General features: G+C 36.6%; 1 protein-coding gene across 1 annotated transcript in view; it reads left to right on the top strand.

Moving 5' to 3' along the window:
• Window positions 1–26,511, top strand: part of DOK6 (docking protein 6) — a 235,163-nt gene that overhangs the window by 81,570 nt on the left and 127,082 nt on the right. Inside the window, exon 2 of the mRNA XM_052704711.1 lies at window positions 14,039–14,146. Within this exon, the coding sequence (XP_052560671.1) occupies window positions 14,039–14,146 (108 nt within the window). The remainder of the gene's footprint in view (window positions 1–14,038; window positions 14,147–26,511) is intronic.

Raw genomic sequence — 26,511 nt, 5'->3', positions numbered from 1 at the left:
CATTTAATTGTGGGTGTATTTTTAGTGCAAACACCCACTTAAGTGATTTATCTCTGAAGAGGTGGTATGCTGTTGTTGCAAAGAACAGTGACAAGTACAGTGAGATAGCACTGCATGACCTTAAAAGAATCAAGTGTATGCTGCCTTGTGTTACTGAATTAGTTTGTGGGTCACTGGGGGATTTATAGTTTTTTTGGTCTTGCCTTGCTTTTCCTGAAAAAATATCAAAGGCTTATTATTTTCTACAATAAATTAAATGGCTCTTTTGTATTTTTAGAAATAGCAAGGGAGCGAAGGGGAGAAGTACTTATAAGTTCGCCTTCAAAGTAATCCAACATTAAATAAGCCTGAGACTCCAAGACTAAACCCAGAACACAGCCTAATCCAAAGTTATTGATGTTTTGTCTGGACAGAAACTAACAACTATCCAAACAAATTTAAAGCATTTGAATTAGGCCCAAACAGAATTCTTTTTCTGGTTTCAAGGGTTTTACATCTCTTCAATTGTCACTTGAGGTTGTTTGAAGACTTCTAAAATTAAAGATTAAGAGAAGAAAGTTGTGGCTTTCTCACAATGTTTGGATGATGAATAACACTGAAATACAAGCTGGGAATGTATGGACTATGTGCAAATTTGGTTGAGACAACTCTGGTGGTTCTTTCAAATAAGGTTATGATTAATGCTACTGTACTTCTAGAAAGAGTTTTTCCACAGGATGAAGTCTAGTGTAGTTCTTTTTAATTATACATTATATTATTGTATATATTGTATATATGTATTAGTATCTCTCCTTTTTTTTTTTTCTTTTTTAAACTGTGTTTTGAGTGTGTTTTTTTTTTTTTTTTCAGTGAGCGTAAGAGAAAATTCTGAAAAGAAACTGGAAAAATATTAACGTAAACCTGTTCAGAGTAATTTTGATCACCCATCTTATTACCATTTAATACCACTAGTGATAGGACTTTGAAACTAAACTTATTTTTGTTAAATGCACCACTCCTCTCTTACTGTTTCTGTCTGTTGCTGGTGAGAATCCTGCTTTCAGTCTGTTCTGAGATGCAAATAACTGAATCATCTGTAGATGGTTTCTGGAGGAGCTGAGTGTAAATAAGATCAGAAATAGTGTAGTTAACAGCTGTGCTATTGCTTTCCTAAAAAACTAATTTTGGAATAAAGTGAACACTTCAAAGACTTCTAGTCTTCAGTGGTTGCACCACTAAACATCCTGTATCATTAAAATCCCCTACTTTGTAATGGCATTTCTGCAAACTTAAGAAACAATATAGGAGCATCTAAAATATCTGTAAAATATTTTATAGCATTCTGCACCAAAACAAGCGTAGTAGAATATTTTAATTTGCTATGTCTCATAATTCTCTATGGCATTTCAGTATAGATATGGAACATACCCTATGAGACAATTATTAATGCTAATAACATTCCTTAATTGCTATGTTGGTAATCAGAGAAGAATGCAGACCATTCACAGCAGAAAAGGAATTTTGTCCTATGCAATGGTAGAAATAGTAGCAATAATGAAGGCAATAGTAAAGAAATGTAGAATTCAGTCTTAGTCAAAATTCTTTTCACTGTAATGTTCTTTGATGGATGTTCCATAATGAGTCATCCCCACTTATGTAATATTTTGATTCATTTCTAAAATCATAAATCTATCAGAAAGCGTGACTGAACTCATTTAAGGTGATAACTGAATGATACTTAAAGTCCAGCAGGGCAGACTTAAAAAGACCTGGGGGAAAACAATAGAAAGCTGCAGCTTATTAATTTGAAAGGTAGATGAGATGAAGGAGAAATTACATACTGTATGCTTTCTAACAAGAACTGAGTAGGATTCTTCTAAAAAGAGGTAGAACAAAATATTGCTCATCAAAAGGTAAGATGGTTCAGGATTCTCAGCTACTGCAAGTCAGAGAGGCTGTCTGTATATGAACTGATGCTGCCAGCACTGGTGAATGCTGTACAGTATGGTGAATGCTGTTCTTCCCAGTGATAGATTCATCACAATCCATGTTAAAAGAACTAAAGACAGAAGAAGAATGTACTAAAATAGGTAATTTGGGGTCAAAGGCAGTAATCTGTTTGTGTAGGTGTTAGCTTCAAGAATTAAATTTTTTGCTGTGATATGGCTTATGAATTCCCAACAAAAGCCATCTCTCCAAAGCTTAGGGCTTGTGTAGCAGCCACTGATCACCCATGGAAAAAAATGAAGCACTACTGTGAAATGCCCAGTACCTTTTTTCTATAAAGTAAATAGATCTGCAGACTCTTGATATGCAGGAGCACACGTGGTGAGCTAATCAACTGGTATAACTTACATAAACTCTTACCTTGTAGAAGGAAAGAATTTTGCATAATGCACAAGGAAGAATTGCCTATCATAGTTTGATTAGATAGAAAAGAAACAAAATGCAAAAAAAAGTCTTAATTCATACTCTGGCAAATTTTTTTAGCTCATGATTCATGCTGTGTTCTTATTGAGAGTGGCTATTATTAAAGCTAGATTTAAATAGTCTGGAGAAGAGGAGGCTCAGAGGAGATGTTATTGCACTCTACAACTTCCTGATGGGAGGGTGTGATGAGGAGGCGTTTGGCCTCTTCTCTCAAGCAACAAACAGGACCTGAGGAAATGGCCACAAGTTGTACCAGAGGAGGGTTAGGTTAGACATAAGTAAAAACTTTTTCTCTCAGAAGGTGGTCAGGCACTGGAATGGCTGCTCAGGGAGGTGCTGGAGTCACTGTCCCTGACAGTGTTCAAGAGGCATGTGGATGAAGAGCTACAATATATGGTTTAGTGCTTGTGGTAGCAGTGGTAATGGGAGAACGGTTGGATTAGATGATCTTGCAGGTCATTCCAACCTTGTGATTCTATGATTCTAAATAATTAAAAACTATTTTATTGACTTTACTAGATAGTTTCTTTACAGTTTGCATAATTTAACTTGTAACTATGGTATTGTACTGGCTTTTTGCATGGAAAAATGCTGACTTGTTCTGAATGATTGCTGTCGTATATTAGATGCATCTGTAATATGTTTCATACTTTTAAAGTCTTATGCTCTCACTAAAACTTCACAACTGAAATATGGGGATTAGCTGATTATAAAACTGCAAAGAAAAATCTTTTTGTATAGGTAATATTAATATGCATACAAGAATCTTTTGCCTCTTTCTTTTCCTCTCTTTCATGTTAGAGTACGTTACAACTTTATATCTTTTGGCTGAGACCATCACAGAAGTCATGGGAAGTAACACTCTTTTCTACTGTTACACTTTTTATACTGCATGTGAGAAAAGGAATGAGTCTTAGCTAATACTGAACCAAGTGCTAGGTGCTTGTGCACTGTACAGCAGCATATCAAAGGTTGTCCGTTTAATTTGGCTAGAAATGTTGCAGATTTTTTTTCTCAGCTGCTATCAACTTCTGCCCTAGGTGATCTCCCAGAGCATAGAGAAGCAAAGTATTTTATGGTCAAATGCAGTTGATTAGAATATCAAAATATATAGCATCAGCTGAGCAGACTAATAGTTTTCTTCTGCCTAGGGGTAGTGGTTGTAAAAGGACAGTCTTCACTCCCACAAGGTCTAGAAAGCTGATAATAATCAGAGGAAGTGGTGGCAGGCTTTGTGGTTTGTTGGTTAATTGTCATGTTTTGTGTGTTTTAATTTTTTTTTTCCCTCGGATAATATAATTGTCTCAGTTAACATCTTCCCTTTAACAAAGAAATTTTCTGACAGTGCCATGGTTACATGGATAAACTTCGGGTTTAGAATTTTTGAGCAGTGTCACAGCTAAAGAGGAGGCAATTCAGAGTGATCTTTGGAATTTATGAACCCTGGATTTGGAGACCATCTGCTTTTCTTCTGCATTATTCCCCTGAAGTTGCAATAAAATGATCCCCACTCCCCTCTACAAGCATATTTCCCCAAAGGACAGGTTGGGTGGGGATGCAGCAATACCAGCATTGTTTGAGCTCTTGGCAAAGCTCTTGCTAAGTTTCCTTGAGTAAATGATGTCTTTACTGGTTAAAAATTTGCCTTTGCAACAAAAACTGTATTGAACTATACATCTTCTTAATTAGAACCTAGAAGAAATGAAGTATTTTTCTTTTCTTTTCTTTTTTTTTTTTTTGGTTTAGTTTTACAGAGTCCAGGTAGTTCTCTGAATACTGCAAAAAATTTCACCACAGTATTCAGTGACAGACTCCTTCTGAGTATCTTTTTTATTGCTGCTGTGGCGAATTATTACAAATTCCTAGCTTTCAACTGTTTCCATTTACTGTGAGCTGTTAGTTCATTTTCCTCCCCTTCAATTAGATTAAAGGATGTAATGAAGGTCTTTGGGGGCACGCTAGCATCTGTTAAATCTGTGATTCTTTGACAGGAGAAGTACTAAACCTGAAGGGTATAGTAGTGCGGGTGATCAAATGTTGAGAAAACTGTTCTGTTATTAGACATCCTTTTGATCATTGCTATTTTTGGGGCCCTGATTTAATCCTACAGCAGGCTTCATTTTGCAGAACACTCTCTTCTATACAAAACGAATTTCTCCATAAAATCTACCTCATATCATAACATTGAAAGGTGAGTCAAAGCACTGAAAAAAAAAAAAAAGATGATAAATTTGATTTGTAGTGAAACAACGTATGATTGATTCATACAACCTGTTACTTTAGAGGTTTATTGAATCATACGTCATGGATAAGTGCGATTTTTAGAATTTATGTGCTCTCCTATAATACAATATATGAGAGAATGTTTGAAGGGCTTTTTGTCTCATTTGCATATTGTAAAGTCTTGCTGTATATAAATATGTTGTGTACATTACATACATGATTGGAACAGTGACCAAACACTTACTAGCAACACGTATAGATCACAGTTATCTTTCACTGTATCAATGTGTTTGTTTTCCAAGATTTAGTAGACATATGGTGAAGCTAAAAAATACATCCAAGAATAAAAGACTGTATGTTTTGTTTTTTAACTTGAGTACTAATTGCTGTTAGAAATACATAAATTTATATTGGCATACAGATCCAGCTCTCATTTTTTCTTTGTGGAAAATGCTTTAGATTTGGTACTGTGCTTAGCTTTGTTATACTCCATATGAAGCATCCTTTGGAATGTAACGCCTCCTATTTTATTATGTTGGCCCACAATGTTGGAGAAATGCTTTGGTGATATAGCAGTAGAGGCTGAACATTCCCACCAATTCTGCATTACATTTTGTTGCCACGCAATACATATCAGCAGAGAATTTCTGAAAAACAGTGCCTGTCATGAAAGTGCATACGAAGTAAAGATGTGTCATTCAGTCTGGCCATGTGAAAAAAATGGCACCCATTGGGATTTGGCAATGCGTGCTGAACATTATAGAAAACATGAAGCGTTGGTTTCATAACAACTTATTTTCAGAAGTCCCTGTCTTTTAAAAGTATGTAGGTTAGGAGCTGAGTATATGAATACTACTTTTCAATTTACGTGTGTTAGCTGAGACTGTATTTGAATTTTCATATTACAAAGACTCTGGCTTGTCTGTTTCTTGACATTGATTTCCCTTGAAGATATGGAAAATTTTTTTTTTGAGAACAAAATTATGAGTGTCTACTAAATATGTGTAAGTTTCAGCTTTAATAACCTCATAAATGGAGGGTCAAAATTTAAGAATCTTTATTGCACTAGTATTTTCACTTTGTTGGTATATAGCTTTATGATTAAAAACTGATGAGAGAATTTACTGTCATATTCAAATGGATTATCTTTGTTGATAACTAATTGAAATAAAGTGGTAGAAAAACTGATACTTCCAGCAGACAAACCCCAACTTCAGGTGAGTAAAATAAGCCTATTTTCATGTTCGGTTCAATTTGGGAAATCACTCAAATTACATATTAGAATACAATCAAACTGTAACATGCTAAGTGTTTCTTAGAAAATAACCTGTGGAAGGTGATATGGGTGTAAGTTAAGGACTGGAATAGGCTCCCCGGGGAGGTGGTTGAGTCACCAATGTGTTTAAAAAAAACCATTTGGATGTGGTGCTCAGGGACATGATTTAACAGAGGGTTGTTAGAGTTTGGGTAGTATGGTTAGGTTGTGGTTGGACTCAATGATGTTTAAGGTCTTTTCTAATATGAGCAATTCTATGATTCTGTGAAATCCTGACTATGCAATTGTTCACAGGTAATTGCTACATGTTCAGTTTAAGGTAATAGAGATTCCTGAGAATTCTTGGGCATAAAAATTTCTTCAAATATTTCAAGTTCTAGGATTTTCCTGCTGGATGCCTGCTAAAACTATTGTAATCAGTTTTTGTTTTGTTTTGTTTTCATCTACCCTATGAGGCCAGACAAAGAGGGAGCTGTATTTTCCCCAGAAAGTCACTGAAGTTAGTGTTGCCAAAACTGAGTCAGAAATGCAGAAAGATGAAAAATGACTACTGGAACTGATTTTATTGAAATAATCATAACATTGATTCAAATAAATAGTGATAAATTCTGCTGATATGCAGCCTGCTATTATAGAATCACCAAGGTTGGAAAAGACCTAAAAGATCATCCAGTCCAACTGTTCACCTGTTCCCAATAGCTCCTACTAAACCATGTCCCTCAACACAACATCCAGTCTTTCCTTGAACACCCCCAGGCTCGGTGACTCCACCACCTCCCTGGGCAGTCCGTTCCAGTGCCTGACCACCCTTTGTGAAATCTGAGAGCAGGTTTGAGCAACTTTGTGTAAGCTGTCCTGACCTTGAACTACCCAGATAGCACTTTGAAGCAAAATAACAATGCTGAGTGTTTAAGTTGTAGGTGCCTAAGGGTTGAAAAAATTGTGCATCACCTTTCAGAAGAATACAACATGCAATTCTTCCCAGATACATATCCACCTTCTTCTTTTAAACACAAGGGGGGGGGGGGGGGGGGGAAGACTTCAGCTCCCACAGCTAAACTCTTTATATACTCACTACTTTAGTTACTGTATGAGTATTAGGAAAATTACTGTGGTGTGCTTTGAATTCACAGAACTCTAACAATAAAATAAATCTTCTTGTAGATTAAATATATATCCTGTGACTATAACACCATCAATTATTAAATATTACAAACATGTATATGAATCTGTAATGGTATGCTATTGTAGCAGAAATGTGACATATATATACTGTAACTGGGTGAATTGTCCATAATCATCTCTCTCTAACCATCATAATTCTCAGTGGCTGCAATCAAGCCCACAAGCATTGATCTAATCTGAGGGGAAAAAAATAAAATAAAATTCTGGCAGATGTTTGTAATTTCTTCTATTTCTAACTTTAAGTGCCAGCATGTTTGCAATCTGGAAAATAAGAATAATAAAAATATGCAATCAAAATGCTTATGATGCAATCTGGGACACTAAAATGGACTGTGTTTTATAACCTTGTAGAAAGTCATAAAACAAGGTCTCGAAGATAAAGATTAACCTTGATTCCTAGCTAGCATGTTAAAATGAAGCTCAACTGCAATGATATCAGACATGATGAAATCTTTGATAGTCTTTGGTAACATGTATTCAGGCAGCATTATTTATTTGAAGTATTACTAGTGATCCTTTCAAGACATAATTGTGGGGTTTTTAATTCATTCTTTACAGTTTGAAGAGTTTTTCTTCCATTAGTTTTGTGAGAGACGCTTTGGTAATGTTAAGAATGGGCAAGATAGGGTGGAAACTTAGAAATGGTGACAAAAGGGAACTCTTCCCAAGGCTTGCTGTTTGTTGTGGTAAGAAGTGGGCAGCCCCACTACCCCATGCTGCTAACAAAAAGCAAATAACACCGTACTTTTGATCAGAGCTGTGAGTTATTTTTGCCTCGCCTCCTGCCTGGGCGGCGGGTGGTGCACACCCTGGGGAATCCCTGCTCATCCACAGGGACGTGGGAAAGTTCCCAGTGGTGTTGTTATGGGGAGGGAGCTGCCCTAGACTCTTACGTCCATTTGGGAGCTCGGTGCTGTTCTGTGTATTCCTTCTAACTATCTTTGTCATCCCATCCAAGTTTGCCACCCAAAGTGCACTTTCTCAGTGCAGTGGTGACTGTGTTTCAGAAACTTAGGCAATGAAATCAGCGCTGTTAAGTCAGGAGCAACGCTGCGTCTAGGTCACCTTCACAGGGGCCCAGAAACCTAAGTGCAAGTATGTGTTGTTACAATAGTATTGCTTTGTCTTTTTAATGCAAAATCATGTTAACTCTGGTAGACAGACTCCAGTGAAGACTTTCTGTTTGGTTTTTGCTTTTCTGTTGATTTTATTCAGCAATTGCTCAAATCTAGTAACTTGTTCTTCAGCTGAGGCATGAATAGTTTTGTGTTCTCATTTTCCTGTTGGGCCCTTTCACGTATAATAAGTTATTGAATTTCTCTTAAATTTGATTTAAATGCATGACATGAATTCCACTGAAGCAGTAAGGTGTCACCTTTAATTTCTTCTCCCTTTGCCAAAGCATAAACAGCAAAATAAGAAAAAAAAGTGGTGTCTGTCAGAACAGTGGTTAAATATGACTGTACTATGGCAATTGTTTTCTTACTATGAATGCAATATTTTTAAATTTACGAATCAGTTTTTATAGTCTCATGAGATACTGTATTTCTCTCACATGCCCCATTAGAATGATACCTATTTTTAATGGAGAAAATTAGTGAAGTAACTTTGAACTTTTCATAGCTCAAAGTAAGAAGAGAGGATGAAGTTGAGATTTTCTGCATAAATTCATTATTATGGTGCTTTAAGTAAATTATAAAAAGGGGATCTCTAAAAATTAGTGGAAATGGAGTTGCACTGGAAGTTGAATTTCTAACTCAAAAGATTTCAGAAACCACTTTGAGGTGATGAGGTTGTTTTGTTCCACATTTAGTATACTCTTTTGCTTCAGAACAGAAGCTGTTCTCCCCTGCAAATCTCTGCAGCACCATGAAAAGTGCTTCCATGTGCCTTGGCCAGGGCAGCTGAACCAGCTCTCACATGACCATAGATGTGCTGAGCTACTGCTGTTGATTACTGATGTGGAAGTGCACAGATAGTGGGGTTGAGAACAATATATGTACTTTTTGTGCTTTGCACAGCTGGAATCTTGCAAGACTGAGAGAGGGGTGTTGTTTGAATAGACTGCTGTGTCTTGGACTCAGCTGGTAATTTCATCTGTGTCAACTTCAGATTTGTACTGAACAAGTTTAGATCCATTTAATGAGTAATTTAATAAAAAGAAAAGCCCCAAATAGCATGTGTTTGGTGCTACCTTTCTGAACTTCTCTAGAAAAATAAGAAATAGTGTATATAATTAGTCTTTGTGTTCCTTGTTTTTCATTCAAAATTATTAAATATCTTATATTGAACAGAGAGTGCTCATCCTGGAATGCTGTAAAACTGATTAAGCGATCAAATAATTGTCATTTCTTCAACTGAGCGTGTCTGAAAAACAGGCTTTTAAATCTCACAGGAAGTGCTAAATCTGATGGAGACAAAAGTGCAAGCTGTTATAGGGCTGATGCTGGGTTATTTCACAATGGCTACACGATTATCTGAGGACTTCAGAAGTCTTTCAGAAGTTTTGATTACAGCCAATGGCATCATAAACTAGGCCAGGGATAAAAGAGTATCTCACAGTTCCTAAATAATTGAGTAGGTTTCTGTATAACAATGAGTTGCAGTATAAAAGGCAAATGTTTGTTTGCTGCATGCTCACATATGCGCCTATGTATTCATTTTTATAGGTAAATTCATATGCTAATGTATTTTTAAACAGTGAGTTACAAGCTGTCTACTACTAGACAAAGAGCTGCTGAAATCCAGTGGCACTTTGGAAGTTTTTACCAGATTTAGAAGTGATTGTATGTAAAAATATGTATGTGTGTGTGTATATATATATATAAGCAATATTTAAATGTAAGAATGTATGATAGTGTATCTACAGTGCTCAGTGAGCTGTTGCTTTCTTTACAGCTCTCCCTTCCCTAGTTGTTTGAAAAGAAGCAGCAATAAATGGATGCAGAAGCAGTCTAATGGTAAAACTTGAGTTCCACCCTCTTATTCTTTGACTTGTTGCAGCCCATGTCTGTGCCAGTGCCTTTGCATTCTTCGTCACAGTGCTGGACTCTGGGAATAGGTCTAATGAGAACAGTCCTTAATTACAACTGACATTTGGCCCTCTTCAGTAAATACTGTGAAGACCCCTCTAAAAAGCAGGGGGTCAAAGCCTCCTTCTTGAATTATGTCGGTTCATCTAGCAAAGCTCCAAATCCTGTTCCATGTTGGCTGATATCCAATGAACAAAAGTCTGAAGTTGCCATTCAGGATCCCTGCTCATTTGTCATTGAATGAGTTGCTTTCAAGTCTGCATTGGATGACCTTTTATCTGGAATATATTGCCATCCTCCCAGGGAGCAATCGGAGTCTTTCATTTAGCTTTTCTAATTTTCCACTTACTAGGCATACTTCCAAAGTACCAGATAGAACTGATACTTACATTAAAGTAAAATATAACTGTGATATAAATATAAAATAAACAACGGAAAGAAACCACCCAAGTCAATTGACATGAAACTTCTGTTACCTTATCTCCAACTGTCCAGAATTAGGTCATCTGTAAGATATGGATTCTGCGGCTGTGCTAAAACCTGCTGTCACTGATGATGAAGTCTGCGGGTTGATCTACTATTCTAAAAAAAGTCTATGAGGACTGTAAACCATTAAGGGCAGATAATGGAAATCAATAGAAGATTTGAAATGAAGGCAGTGATTTTTACCATGATGAACTTCTTAAGAAATACTTTCCTCGGAGAATGGGAGATGAACCAAAAATACACATAGCCTAAAAAGGAAGTGGATCCCAGAAGAGCCAGGAGTATTATTAAAAGAAAGATTTCTATTAAATGAATAAATGTTCCCCCTTAGGACAGTTGGCACTTTTGCTTCTATTGAGGTCAAAAAGAATTGAATCTTCTTCATCTCCTGCAGATGAGGAGGTTCTTGCACCATAACAATGTGAAAAGCTGATATAGGTTAATCAAGAGGTAACTGTGGAAGCAGTGCTATACCTGTGGTAAAATATGTTGCAGGACTGCCAAGATGTTTTTTGAAGAAAACACTATCTAATAAAGATGGTTTATGATGGTTTATGATGTCCCACAATGTAGTGTTTTGTTTGTTTTGTTTTTTTTTTCTCCAGGAAATGTGATATTGTCTTTCCTTTCCCCCAGGTTAGGCATAGTAATATCTGGAGTAGGAAGTACAGCTGCACAGTTGCCAAATCACAATCTTAGCAGAAAAAAACAAACAAACAAACAAAAAAAAACCCAGAAACTTCTGTTCTTTAAGAGAGGTGTGCTTGCAGAGGATTTCATTATATGCTATTTTGTTTTCCAAGAGTCTTCCTTGTATTTAAATGTACTGATGTTGTAGTCCAGTGGGTAGATTTTGAAAAGAAAACACTTGTTTGGACTGATTATAATTATCTGAGATAATGACAACAGCATAATGTCAGTATTATTAGACTGTGGTTAATTAGGCTTAATTATTTTAATGACATGATATTTGCTGTTTATATTCAGTTTAGGGAGTGTTATACTATTAGGGAAAGCTTCTCAGTTTAGCTCTCCCTGCCTGTATTCCACTAATATCTTCTTTCTTCTCTCCTCAGTGGGAGATACGTTTGAATAGTACTGCACTTCTTGCTTTATACCGTTACATTCTGTAAAACTTCAGAAGAAATAAGGCTCTTCTCCATGTATGGATGCGTCCTGATTTCAGCTAAGATGGTGTCAATAGTGTACCAATGTTTGGTTGTTTCTGAGTAATGAGAGCATACTCAGAATCAGGCCAGACCACTCAGCAGGGAAGAGCCACCACTATGATGGCACAGGGCAGGGTGAGGCAAGAACGTATGGCCTGAACTATTGTATTCCAGGCGACATCTTACCAAAGGCCATAAAGCTGTGAGAGGCTGGCTAGGAGGAAGCTGCTGCTCAGGGTTTGCTGGGCATTGGTTGACGGGGAGTGAGATGTTGAGTTGGGGGTGTTTTGGTTAGCAGGCAGTTGCGTTTGTTAGCTGAACATTGGTCAGTGTGTAGCAAGAAATTGCATTTTGGTTACGTACGTATATATTTTTAATCATGTTTTTTTATTTTCTTTTCTGTATCAATAAACAGCCTTTATCTCAGTAAATGAGCTTTGTTTTGTTTCTGTTTCTCTCCTTCATCCTATCTGGGAGGAAATGAGAGAGTGGCTGTGTGCTGCTGAGCATCTGCTGAGTTAAAACACAACAGGGTGGAAGAACTATTAGCTAGTTTGTGTGTGTGTGTGTAATTTTAAAAATATCAGTGAACTAATAACATGAAATGCCATATAACATTGTTTGTAGAGCCATACACTCACTGAAAAAGAAAATGATGTGAACTGTCATAGGTATAAACCAGACCAATATCAAATTGCTTACTTGCGTAATGTAGTTTAGAAGGACAGTCTTAACTGGCTTCCCTTTGAACTGTGAATGTTTTCTTATTTGACTGATTTTAAACTTCTAGCTGTGGTAATATACAAGACCTTTTGAAAATAAACTGTGTAAAATAACTGTGCCCATCAGTACAAGTTAGGGAATGACTTGCTGAAGAAGGTCTTTGTAGAAAAGCACCTGGGTGTTCTTGTGGACAAAGGGTGACCATGAGTCAACAGTGTGTCCCTGTGGTCAAAAAAAGCCAATGGTATCCTGGGTTGAGTTAAAAAGAGCGTGACCAGCAGGTCGAGGGAGGTGAGCCTCCCCCTCTACTCTGCTCTGGTGAAGCCACATTTTTAATACAACACAGTCTTCTGTGTCCTAGTTCTGGGTTCCCCAGTTCAAAAAAGATGGGGATCTCCTTGGCGTCCAGGGGTGGGCTATGAAGATAATGAAGTCTACAGCATCTCCTGTGTGAGGAAAGGCTGAGTAACCAGAGTCTGTTCAGCCTCAGGAAAAGAAGACTGAGTGGTCTTGGAGGTGGTACCTTGGTGGTGCACAACATTAGGATAAAGAATCATGGCCTTGAACTTGAACATAGGAAGTTCCGTACTGACATGTGAAAGAAGTTATATACAGAAAGGATGCTGGAGCACTGGAACAGGCTGCCCAGAGAGGCTGTGGGGTCTCTTCCTATGGAGATATTCAAGACCCACCTGGAAGTCTACCTTGCAACCTGCTGTAGGGTATCTGCTTTAGCAGGAAGTTGGACTAGCTGATCTCTTGAGGTTCCTTCCAACCTCTGTGATTCTGTGAAGTAATCTAATAATGTATCCAAGAAAATGCACTGTAAGCAAAATCTTGCATAATCTCCATTGATATGAGAGCAATACTTTCAATTTGTGTTTTCTGGATGATTTTCTTTTTTCTCTATGTGTTTCCAAACTTTAATAATCCACATAGCCTTTCCTTAGAGAGTTTGTCATTGAACTAAATCAGCTAGATTTTCTTTTGCCCAGCAGTGGATACATTGATACTTGTTTCTACTGTTTGTTTTCTCTATGTACAAGATTATAGTAACAATTGATTACTATGTTACAATAAAAGTTGCAATAAATCTGCCTCAGTGACACTGATGCTCTTGTAGAAATAGAATGCAGTGAAATGAATGTATAAACCATAAACATGTACAGTCACGCCTGAAAGGACTTTCCCTCATGACAGCTTTATAATTATTTTTATGTTCAGAGTTCATGGATTTACTTGCATCTCCAGAAATTGTCAAATTTGGCATGCACGAAAGAGTCTAAACTAAAAACAGTCTATAAAGAATTCACAATAGATATTTTAAAATTGGTGGACTGGAATTACCAATGCTGAGAACATCATTTGTTTCTGAGTTCTCTAAGTTACTAAAATAAAATGTGATGGTTTTAAAAAATCTTGTTTAGTAAATTATGTATCTGAATAAATTTGTGCTGATTTCTACCTAAAACAAACAAACAAACAAACAGCAACAACAACAAAAAACTAATACAATTCATTGACTTTGTTTCCAGATTTTCAGGCGATGTTGGTTGGTTTTCAAGAAGGCTTCCAGTAAAGGACCCAGGAGGCTAGAAAAGTTTCCAGATGAGAAAGCAGCATATTTCAGGAACTTCCACAAGGTAAGTCATGCCTTTCTAGTGATCCAAAGCACTGCTTTTTTACTACTCTTCCATGGGAGGGGTGCTTTTGTGATATGCCTATTTTGCAATCAGTATGTTGGGAATCAGGTTGAAAGCTGAGTTCTGACACTAGAAACATAGTAAACCTTCTGTAAATCTCTGTGATGCAAGTATTACACTTTTTTTTTTTTTTTTTTTTTTTTTTTTTTTTTTTTTTTCTTTAATGAGCACATAAGCCCCAATATTTGTGAAGTGACAACTTATTTTTTATTCTTCAAACATTAGTATTTTGGAGATGTGTAAATATCTCTACTTAATGAAATTTTAACCTTTATATATAGAGTATTGAACAAGTTCTGAAAATGCTGAATGCTGAATGGCAACAGTGATAGAGCGTATACTATTACTGGTTATACAGGGGTGGTCCAAAACTTACTCAGATTTTCTAACAAGTTTTAATATTCAGGTCTAGATTACGTTGCAAAAGGTCTTTGAATAGCACATGGTCTCACTAGATTTAACTGTGCAGCTTTTCTGACTTTCCTATGCAAATTGTGGCAGAAGGAAATTTTCTCTCTTGAATGGAAACATAAGGAAAACTAACACCTTTTATTTATCAACATTCAAATCAGCATCAAGGAGCACAAACACTTCTTCAGTAAGTAAATCATTGGGGTCTTATGCATCTCCATTTTTCCATAGGTATTTGAGCTTGAAAGGTAGATCAAATCAAGTTTATATTCGAAGGACTTCATTAAAATTGTTGCATACTACACTTATATTACAGACCTGGCTAGTGGGCATTGTAAATTACAAAAGGAGCTTAAAAAAAAAAAAAAAAAGAATAAAAAAGGAAAACAAAAAACAAAACAAAACAAACAAACAAAAAAAAAACTGGCCAAAGTAGTACAAAGCTAGGATAAATTAAAAATAGAGCTCTTCTTTTTTAGTCATCATAAATGAATATTTACTAAGATGGAGATAAGCTGGTCTCATGAGAAAATTGAATGATCGGATTATTATTATTATTATTACTATTTTTGGTTGGTGTTGTTTTGTCTTTTATTTTCTGGCATCCAGTCAATATGTAGATTTTATTTGTTATTCTATAAATTCTCTAATGTTGTTATGCATTGTTGTTGTTGTTTTTCCTGGTGGCTTTCTTCTTACAAATATAAGTAATGGCATCAGTCCTTATAGACAAATGCCTCCTGACAGTAGCAGTGAATTTGTTGAAACATGACCTCATCCATTTGTTCCAGTTTCTGGCATCAAATTATAACTTGTCATTACTGTAAATTTAAATCATTACACTCTTGCTCAGAGAAGTTATAGCTTATCTGTACTGTTTTCCCTTGAGCATTTGTTGTATAAGTTGTACAGAACAGCTGTGTTTACTCTCATTACTCCAAAGAGGGCACAAAGTGGCAATAGCTCTATACTATCCCAGGGGTGGCTGTGTTCTTAGGATCCATTCCCACAGTACCAGAAAATTCCAAAAAGGACACTGCAGCTTTACCAATCCAGTGAAAGTGTGTGCGCTTGTGTGACTGTTGGTGCTTGAATAATATTTTGGACGTTTTTACTTGCAAATTATCTAGAATTCAGAGTTGGGTGGGGTGTTTTTTTTGTTTGTTTGGTTGGTTGATTTTTGTTTGTTTGTTTGTTTGTTTTAGATTTCATATCTTTGAGTAATCTTTGTGATTGAAAGAGATGTCAAAATGTACTTTGTGCACTTTGTTTTTTTTTAAAGCCTTATCATATTAATTTTTCCAAACTGGAGATAGTTACATTTTCCTGAAATGTATATATTGTTTATATATTTTTTCAATTAATATCTTCTCTGCTGGCAAAATTATCTGACTGGTCTGGGAAGGTCACGAATTGTATAGCTTTCAGGGGCAGCTTGGCTGATTAAAGTAATAGGAAAGTAAATGTATAACTGTTGGTGAAATTACTCAGTTTTGTACACAGAATAATAAAATCTGCAGTAACTATCAGATCTCTCTTAAAATATGGAAGAGTGAACAATATAATTGTTTAAAACAAGCATTCTCTGCATCAAAAAGCAAAATGCTCAGAAAAATGGAGCTGTGCTGGTAATAAAGCTGTTAATAGAGTCCATGCATATCAAAGAGCAACATGAAAATTAATAAAAAATATTTTTCAACAAAGATTTTATTAAGATAATATCTTATTTTCCTATCAATGTGGTTAAGAAACCTGTAAGCTGAGCATACTGACAGGACTTCAATTCTTACAATCATGGACTTGAAGTGCTTAAATGACAAGAGCTCCCTGTGAGCCTGTTCCTGTGTGCATCTCTACTCATCATTCTAAATCATGACAGCTTAGGGTAGGAAGTACAAGTGTCAGTTCATAAGAGTAGATAAGAAGTGGTGTCAACAGCAGTGGAATCAGTAGCAAACCCTACATACCACAGAACAAGTAACTGCTGGAAATTATAATCACCTAAACAGTCCCATATACGTTAATGGTGGCTCTTCTATTAAGATCAATGTACTTATTCCAGCAAAATTCAGAGAAGTATGTGTGTACAGTTCTGTGCAAAATGTGCATTCTACTTTTGAAAACTATCTATCTGTTTAAATAGATGCCTGTATTTCTGTTGTATTAAGCATTAAAACAAGCTAGAAAACTGAACTTTTTACTTTAAAAACATTACTGCACAGGGAAAGGGCATGGAAGGTGCACACTCCAGCCAGGTGAAAAAATCCATGAATTTTATAATATATAATTTCCAAAATGTCATTGCCCCCTCGGAACAATGCAGGTTGAAAGGGACCTCTAGAGTCCGTCTAGTTCATATTACTGTTCAGGAACCATCAGTTAGATCATGATGTTCATGTCTATGTTCATATCTATGTTGGGTGTTTGGTATCTTCTGGAATGTAGGCTCCATGACCTCAGCAAACGTAGATGTGAAGTTGTGTGCTTGGAACCTAGTAAGTAAAACAGCAGAAGAGGCTCTACAAAGAAGTTCAGGGCAAGAGGCAATGAATAGAGCTTGCTCCAGGGGAAATTGTCTGAATATAAGGGGAGGAAAAAAATGGGTCACAGGAACAACTTAACATCAGAGAAGGCTGACCAGAAAAGTCAGTATTTACTCACTGGAAAAACTAAAGAACTAGTTTTGTAGAGTCCTGTGTAACCTAAGCTAAGGCCTCATTTTCAGGATTGGACCAGATGTAAAGTGTGAAGTATATGTCATCCAAATGGCTATGAGTTATTGATGTATCTCTCTACTGCTTGTATTGTGTCAGACTGGTCCTGTTCTCTCCTCCTTATTGTATTTCAGTAACCTCTTCTACCAGTGCAAGCTGGGGGATGAAAGGATTGGGCACAGCCCTGCTGAAAAGTACTTGAGGGTACTGGTGTGTGGGAAGCTGGACATGAGCCAGCAATGTGGCCTTGCAGCCCAGAAAGCCAACCGTATCCTGGGCTGCATTAAAAGAAGCATGGCCGGCAGGTGGAGGGAGGTGATCCTGCCCCTCTGCTCTGGTGAGGTCTCACCTGGAGTAGTGTGTCCAGATGTGGAGTCCTCAGTACAGGAGAGCCATAGACCTTCTGGAGCACTTCCAGAGGAGGGCCAGAAAAGTGATCCAAGAGATGAAACATCTCTTCTACAAGGACAGGCTGAGAGAGCTGGGGTTGCTCAGCCTGGAGAAGAGAAGGCTTTGAGATAACTTGATAATGACTGTGCAGTATCTTAGAGGGGAGATATAGGAAAGAAGGGGACAGACTCTTTATCATGATTTATTGTATAGAGCAAGGGAAAATGGTTACAGACTTAGAGAGGGTAGATTTAGGTTAGATATAAGAAAGTCTAAAAGTCTTTTGCAGTGAAGGTGATGAGACTGGAAGAAGTTGCCCAGAGATGTGGTGGATGCTCTGTCCCCGGGGATTTTCAAGGCTCGGCTGGTCAGGTCCTGGGCAACTTGATCTAGCTGTGCATGTCCCTGTTCACTGCAGTAGTGTTAGAATAGATGACATTTAAAGGTCCCTTACTATTCTAAGTATTCTATGATTCTATACTGTTTTTTTTTCTATAAAAATCTAGTCATGTTTTGGCAAAGTTTGGCAAACCAGTATTTTGTGCATTTTAATTACAAATGCTTCTGACATCAACAGCTAAAATGTCTGATGTCATCTGTAAAGCTTTATATATGATGAAAATTCAGATAGTTTTCTTTTGAATAATGAAATAGGTTCCCTCTAGTTCTTTCAGGCCTAAAACCTGACATTGGCTCTAACAGATACTTGTCATTTCTGTATACCAATATGGAATCGGATATTTGAGATGAGATCACGGAGCTATTCTCTATATGTATATTCTCTTGTATCTAGATAGCATGGAAAGGAAAGCTACATTAAAGTCTAAGAGAAGAAATAAAACAAATACTGAGGAGTGGGTTTAAAAAAATTAAAAAAAAAAAAAAAAAAGAATAAATGCACTAGTGCTCTTATGGAAGCATCCTATTAACTAGATATCTGGAGGAAAAATCAAGGGATTTTTCCAGTAGAGGGAAAGCTGGCTGGTCAAGGAAAAGTTAAGATTTTACACAAACATTGGGACTGATACAAAAGTGAAAATAGGAGCATGAGAGGAAAGGAAACAAGAAGGCAAAGGATACGTGCATAGAGTCATAGAATTGCTCAGGTTGGAAAAGACCTTAAAGATCATTAAGTCCCACCACAATCTAACCAAATTACCCTAACTCTAACAACCCTCTGCTAAATCATGTCCCTGAGCACCATATCTCCTGCGCCTCAATGTTCTTTCTGTACTGAGGTGCCCAAAACTAAACACAGTACTCGAGGTGAGGCCTCACCAATGCTGAGTACAGATGCAGGATTACTTCCTTAGTGCTGCTCAATACACCGTTCCTTATACAAATGAAGATGCCATTGGCCTTCTTGACCACCTGGGCACACTGCTGGCTCATATTCAGCTGACTGTCCATCAGTACACCAAGGTCCCTTTCCATCAGGCAGCTTTCCAGCCATTCCTCCCTAAGCCTTAGGTTTGCCTGGAGTTGCTGTGACCAAAATACAAGACCTGACCACTTGGCCCTATACAAACTTACCTTGGCCCATCAATCCAGTCCATTCAGGTCCCTCTGTAATGCCTTTCTACCCACCAGCAGTGCAACACTCCCTCCCAACTTGGTGTCATCTGCATAGTTTTTCTCTGCAGCTCAGCTGTTTCTGGGACAGAGTGCAGCATGGTGGATGCTTGTGAAGAGAAAGCCAGGTATTTTGTTCAGATTTTTGTACCAGAACAAATTTATCTCTAATCATAAAATCAGCACAGTTGGAAAAGATCTCCAAAATTGTCTAGTCTAAGTATCTTCCTACCACCAATATTTTCCCACTAAATCAGCTCTGTTAGTACCACACGTGCACATTTCTTGAACGCTTCCATGGGTGGTGACTCAACCATCTCCTTGGGCAGCACATTGCAGCACCTGACCAGCACTCCTTTGGAGAATAAATTTTTCCTAATCTTCAACCTGCACCTCCCTTGGCACAACTTGAGGACATTTCCTCTTGTCCTATCACTAGTTGTCCAGTAGTGGAGGCCTACTTCCATGTTTCCATAACTTCCTTTCATAACACTGCCTTATTTGCTTCACCATGCAAACTGGCTACACTTCTCAAGTATATCCCAGGAGTGGCAAATACTGAAGTAAGACCTTATGTTATGTACCAGGTACACAGATGACTCTGGTAGAAAGGTGCTTCTGAGAAGAAAGATTGGAAGTGAGATCTCTGAAGGATACTCTGCTGCATCTTGCACAGAGATCAGAAAGAAGTGATTGAGCTAGGTTTTAAAATAGCTGGGTGCTGCTGTGGAGAATCACACTAAGAAAACTTTTTGAATGTAAGCATGGAGTCCTAGTATCTCAAATTCAAACTGAATGTTGAAAGGACGTATTTTTGACTTTCATTTGTTCTTTACCTTACAGTTTCTCTGTTCCTTTCCTGTCGATGTAATCTTCACCTCTCAGAAGTGCGGAAAGTGTGAAAGGAAATTAATATTTGTGAAACCATCTGTGTGAAACATACTTGTGTGATGACCATTATGGAAAAACCCTGAGGGAAGATAGGGAAACTGTAATGTTACAGTTATCTCTGTAACATTAAGTCAGGAAAATTGTATGAAATCATGAGTATCAGAAGATATATATAAAGCCTTTAAGTGCAGATATGAAAAAAAAACGGAGCTGAGCTCTTTTCAGTGGTTCCCAGTGCCAGGACAAGAGGCACTGGAGGCAGCCTGGAACATAAGAAGTTCCCTCTGATCACCAGGCAACACTTCCATACTCTGCAGGTGGTGGAGCACCAACAAAGGTTGCCCAGAGGCTTTGGGGTCCTTGGAGATCCTCAGAAGCCACCTGATCATGGACCTGGGCTCTGATCTGTATGTCTCTGCTTGAGCAGAAGTTGAACCAAATGACATCCAGAGGGCTCTGTACCCCTCTGTCATTCTGTGGTTTATTCCAAGGTAAAAAATAGTTAAGAAAAATCAAATGGAATCATACAATTAAGACAGTATGTACCATGTTGTCTTAATTATATGAGGTATCAGTAAATGTATGGGTATTTGGTTTGTGTAAACACACAGCTTAGGAATGTTGTAGGTGAGACCTACTGTGGCTCACTGCTGTAAAAACATCAAAAAATGGTAGACTAGGCCTGTGGAACTGATAGTCAATGTAATATTTGTGTTCTTTTCCTAACCTTCAGCACTTGAGTCTGCATTTATTTTCTCAATATTCTGTGTATCTTTTTCATTATTCAAGTGAAAAGTGTAGAACTATCTAAAGTTAATTAAGAATGTCAAAGATATAATTATCTAGCAAACTGTTTGCTAGCACTGGCAAACAATGCTAAGTGAGGATTTTCTTTTTTTTTTTATTTTCTTAATAACAAGTTTCTCTTAAAACTATTGTGAATTATCTGCTTGTGTGTTGTGTGAGGAATATTTACAGTTTTGATGACGAAACGAGAGGCATAATATTTGTGTAGTAGCTGAAAAAGGAAGCAGAAAGATACAAACATCAAGTTATAGTGAAGTTATAGTGTAGCAGGGAGGACAGGTTTTTCACTGTAATTTATTTTAGTAAAGAGAGATTTAGCATAGTGAGTATTATAAGTTTCATTTAAGGTTTGAATTTTGTGGTAAGGGAGGTTTTGTAACATAAATAAAGAACAAGGTAAGGAAAATTGACACAAAAGCATCCAGTTTTTACTTCTTCACAGAAGGAAATCTGAAATTCAAATCATCAGCTGATGTAGATGATTATTAAAAATGCATTAGAGTTGAAAATATGTGGATGTCGCAATAGGTATTCAAAATTAATTTATCCCTAATGACAATTGAGGTAAAATAATTTTCAAATGATCAGCTAAGAAATTTCAGTTAATTTTATAAGCAAATAAATTGAAAACATTTGAAAAATTTGGAACTATCTCATTTAATCAATTTCTAAAAGAATAGCTACTTTCCCATTCAGAATATTTTCTGTTTTTCTTTCTCTTACTACTGCACTTACAAATTTTTCATTTGCCTCAGTTTTTCTGTGTTTTATTTTTCTCTTTCTGGCATTTTTTCCTTTGATAATTCTGAACCTCTTTGAATGTATGTTTATACACATGCATGTACACACACATGATGAATTTAGGTTAATTTAAATTTGTAAATAGTTTTTCGTCTAGTTGATTCCCAGCCTAAAAACTACTTTGTAAGGTGCGTCTGAGCCACGGCTTGTTGTCCCCTGTGAGTGGTACAATGCAAGCAAGCCCATCTTTCCCATCTGATTGTGACCCAAGGCTTCCCCATAGAGCTACAACTGAAATTAAGGACTTTTACAGCACAAAGAAGAGATAAACCGAAGGCTCAGCTTACTGGCATTATATAAATCATGGATACAGTGAAAATAATTTATGTGTATTGAATGCCTATTGCTGCTTGTATTCTCTACAGTTCTGTCTCAGTTTGTCAGGAGATAGACTGCAGTGAGACTTGTAGGTAGGGTTATAGCTAGGAGATTTGCAGTAAGAACTGTGTAGTTATCACTTACTGCATTCAGTGATGTTACATTTTGCAAATGTGTCTTTGCTCGTGATTTGCTTTGAAATATATTCCATATTAATAAACAGTTATTTTTAATTGAGCTTATCTTACAAGAAAAGTGGGAATTGTTTCAGGTCAGCCTGTAATTTAATTGAAGTGAGAGGAAGATTTAAAGGAAATTTTGGAAAAGTATATTTCTGCTTTTCTCTTTACTCAAATAGCAGTAACATGTTTCTTTTAACTAAACAGCACCTTTGGGCTGAAAATAGAAAAGGTCTGGACACAATTAGATACACTGAGAGTGTTAAAAGTGAAAACTTAGAGAAATGGAAACAGGTTCTAACTGCCCAGTATATTTTAATAGCCTCAAAAGGCTATTAACATTCATATAATGATCTAATTCACTTGTATGTTCATTGTGAGATATTGTCTTATTAATCTACTTGGGTAATTAAAGTACTTTAACTAAATGCCCCATTTTGTTTTTGAGATATAAGCTCAATGCTACTCTTTGCACACCTAGAACTAGCAGGAAGTTTAATGTTCATGTCTCTTGTTTATTGTAGGTGAAATTTGGGAGGATAATTGGGAAACCTTTTTTATTTCAATTGTGAATCATCTCCCTTTTCTGCCATCTCTTTAACATGGTGTTGTACTTTAGGTGTGCATCTGAGTTCTAAATTAGTCTTCTTAGTAAAGCATTAGTTATATTAAACTTTGCCAACACTCACTTTTACAGTGGTCTTATTTCTCCCATTTTTAGTGGTATACTAATGGTCTGATATTTAGTTTGCATGACAAAATAGGTCAAATTGGGAAATATATTTCAAAGGTTATTTAGGATAGCAGAGAAATGGGATTGAGGAGAACTGGATTTTATACTGTAAATGAATGTCTCTAAAAATACTCTTTGAAATGTGAAAGCTTTTGTGTTTGGGTTTTGCTTTTGGGATTATTTTTTTAGGTGTGTATTTTAAAATCCTAATTAAAATATTTCTTAAGGGAAGAGGTGCACATACACGTGACATCCAGGAGTTGATCAGATTTTTACAATCGCTTCAAAATGAGGCTAAAAGCCAAAAATCCAGAATTATCCCAATAAGCAGTTGATTTGATTCACTTCTTCAATTCTAGCACATATAGCAGCAAAGTTTGAAAGAACACAATTTGACTGGAGGAAAGTCCTCTTTCTTTGCCTATTAGAAATGGTTGGTGTGGCAACATGCTTGTTCTTCTCTTGTAGGTTTAACTTATTGGCACTGTGAAACGGTGTAGAATTTGAAGTGGTGTAACTAAAACTAATCAAATAAGTCTGAGTTCCATTCTTAATTCCTTTAGGTGTCATTGTGGCAAAGTACAGTTTGTAGCTGCTCATGTCATAAGTGGCCAGTTAGAATACAGCATGACTCTGGATAGCCAGGTGGTATCTCTTTTGCAAATCAGTGATAGCGACACTTAACAATACTTAGTAACAATGGTGACTTGGAAAAAGTAAAGATAATTTCAATGAATTATCTTTCCTTTACATTTAAGTTCTGCGAACTTTTGTTATTTTTGATAGCATAAATTTACATAAGTTAACCTACATTGTCCAAAAATACTGAAAATTTTAAACCTTTATTTTTTTCAATCTTGATTTTATCTTGAGTAGGAGTAGAAATTATTCAGTATGCCTCTGATATCACATCTATACGTATTTCTCCCCTTCAAACTTCAATTTCCTGCCTAGATATTACTAATTTATTGTTATCCTGATATATTTTAAATATTTAAATTCACTCTGTCCCTATCTTTTTGTTTTTCTGATCAATTTTATCAGATAAGATTCTTATGGGTCTTATAGGTGTGGTCTCCATTTAGTGCTTGCAGGATTGAGCATTTACTTAGTAGCAGCTTCATGAGTCTTACTGCTCTGAAATAACAGCTGGACACCTGCCCCAGAGGCATAACGTGGAGGCTGATATGCCTCTCTCTGGAAAATTCCTGGAGAGCATTTTTACCGTAACAACTCATCTTCTTCCACAGATAAATCTGCATGCAAAGATGAGAAAAAAATATTGTCTTTTCTGTGAATTGATACTGCTTTTCTATGATCCATTCATTCACTTTTCTGATCTTAGGATTTCTCCTTTCCCTTCAGTTCCTCTTCTAATCTTGTGCTATAAGTTTTGCTGTTCTTTCATGCAATAGATGTTTCTTTTTTTCTGTCTCTCAGGACTTTTTTTTCTCAACTCTCCTTTTTCAGTCTTCTGCATTATGTTGATATTCTTGATTGTCGTGTGCTATTCTCATGCAGAATAAACTGTACAAAATCAGGATGTTTCATCTTACATGCTCTGAATGTTTATTGCCATATAGGTTTGCCTAAACCCGTAAGTTTAGTTCCAAAAAGCTTGGCAAATCTCTTAGCATCCCTTTCTTAGGCTTGTCGGTCTCTATTCCAGTCTTCTGCTCTTAGTGGGACTAGCTCTAAGGACTGGCCCTCAGGGCTTTGTTCTCTTGTCATAAATTCCTCCAAAATTGGAAACTGTACAGCCTCTTCAGGCTGCCTGACCTGCTGTTGGGCTGTCCTCAAGAGGAAACCAAGGCGCATCCAGCCCAAACACTCTGTGTCTCAGTTTATGAACATTGTTTCTTTCCCATCTGCCATGCATGCATGATTATACTGGGGTCCCAGTTCTGTGATCCCAGAGGCTTTTTTATTTTCAGGGAGACAAAACCACATCCCGATCTGTCTCAGACTGTAGCAGGATTTCTACTCTGTGGCAACTGAGTTTAACCATGTTACAGGAGCCACAGCTCCTACCACATCCACAGATGCTTTGTTTGAGCTATTCTTTGTATTCCATTTGCAGTGGGCCTTTTCTCCTTTGGAAGAATGACAGCAGCATTAAGTGTGACTTCAGGATGATCAGAAAAGGAACATTGATGGTTCCTTTCCCTTTTTTCTTCCTATAATTATGGTAGTTAACATAGTACTTGCTTCATATGTTTTCTTCCTATTGTTTTTGGTTTGAGATAGTTCTCAACTGCCTAGGCATTGCTCTCCTATAGTCCCTACTCATTCCCATTGTGTTGACTTTTGCTCTGTTCCATTACTGCTTGCTTGGTATTACATAACAGATGGTGGTGGTATCTGGGCCATTATTAAGAAATAAAAGCATGAACAATTCCATTTTGTTGCACTCTCTTCTGTTTCTATTCTTGCTAGATAGAAATTAAGTGACAGGGATGTACTGTACAATGCAAAACAGAAATCCTTTTATGTAAATTTATACCTTTTCTTATGTCCAAGCAATTTTCAGGACTCTGCATAAAGGAAATAATATTAAATAGATGGAATCTCAGAATCATTTCCTTCTCCATTTTGTATGGGAGGCATATATTCGGAAGAATTCAAGCAGGATATATCCCAGAATAAAGCAGTTGAGATTTTATGGCTGATTTTTGTTTTTTTTTTCATCTCTTTTGGACCTTCTTTTCTATTTATTGTGGAATTGTATTTTTTTGTACTGATATAGATGTAATATCCTATTTGGAAGTAATATTTCTATAACTGCAAAAGATTTATGCAACCTATTGAAATGTACAAATTGAGCACTGCAAACTTAGTATACGTGTTGTCTTCACATGTTTATGTAACACAAAAATAGATAGTGCAGGTCTAGATTAGCCCACTGTAATAATGTTCTCTTCTCTGTTCAGCTCTCTAAACAGGGCAGATTTCAGTATAACAAATGTCCCGTGTAGGTCAGTGATGAATTCAAGAGAAAGTGGATTGAATTTTTTCTGAAAGCTATCCTTTTTGAGAAGTACTTAATGCAGTTCCAAGGAAAACAATCAGTAAATTGTGGAATTACATTGACAAGAAGGAACAAATCCATTAGTCTGAGTCATTATTTAAATTAAGTGTATTTCACAATTTAATAGCCTTTCACATCTAATAAGATAATTAAGGTGACAGAAAGCAAACAAACAGAAACCCAACCAAATAATAGTATTAATAAAACATGTGCTATAGGCTAGGTACCTTATTTAAGTTGCATTGTCATATCAAATGTTTTGCTAAAATAGTGAAAATGTGTTGTAATTTTTTCCTGTAATTTACTTAGATTACAAATGTACTTTCAAAAGAAGAAGACTGAAAGTCACTAAAACATAGAACTGACTCTCAAACAGAAAAAAAAATGCGATTTCTTTCTCAAGTGAAAATAAGTTCTTGATATAGCAGAGCTTTATAGCCAGAGCTCAAAATGAGTGGGAA

Source organism: Tympanuchus pallidicinctus, unplaced genomic scaffold (assembly GCF_026119805.1).
Source record: "Tympanuchus pallidicinctus isolate F22 unplaced genomic scaffold, pur_lepc_1.0 scaffold5, whole genome shotgun sequence".
Lineage (NCBI taxonomy): Eukaryota > Metazoa > Chordata > Aves > Galliformes > Phasianidae > Tympanuchus > Tympanuchus pallidicinctus.
The sequence above is the reverse complement of the archived record's forward strand: the minus strand, read 5'-3'. Positions and strand labels throughout refer to the sequence as shown.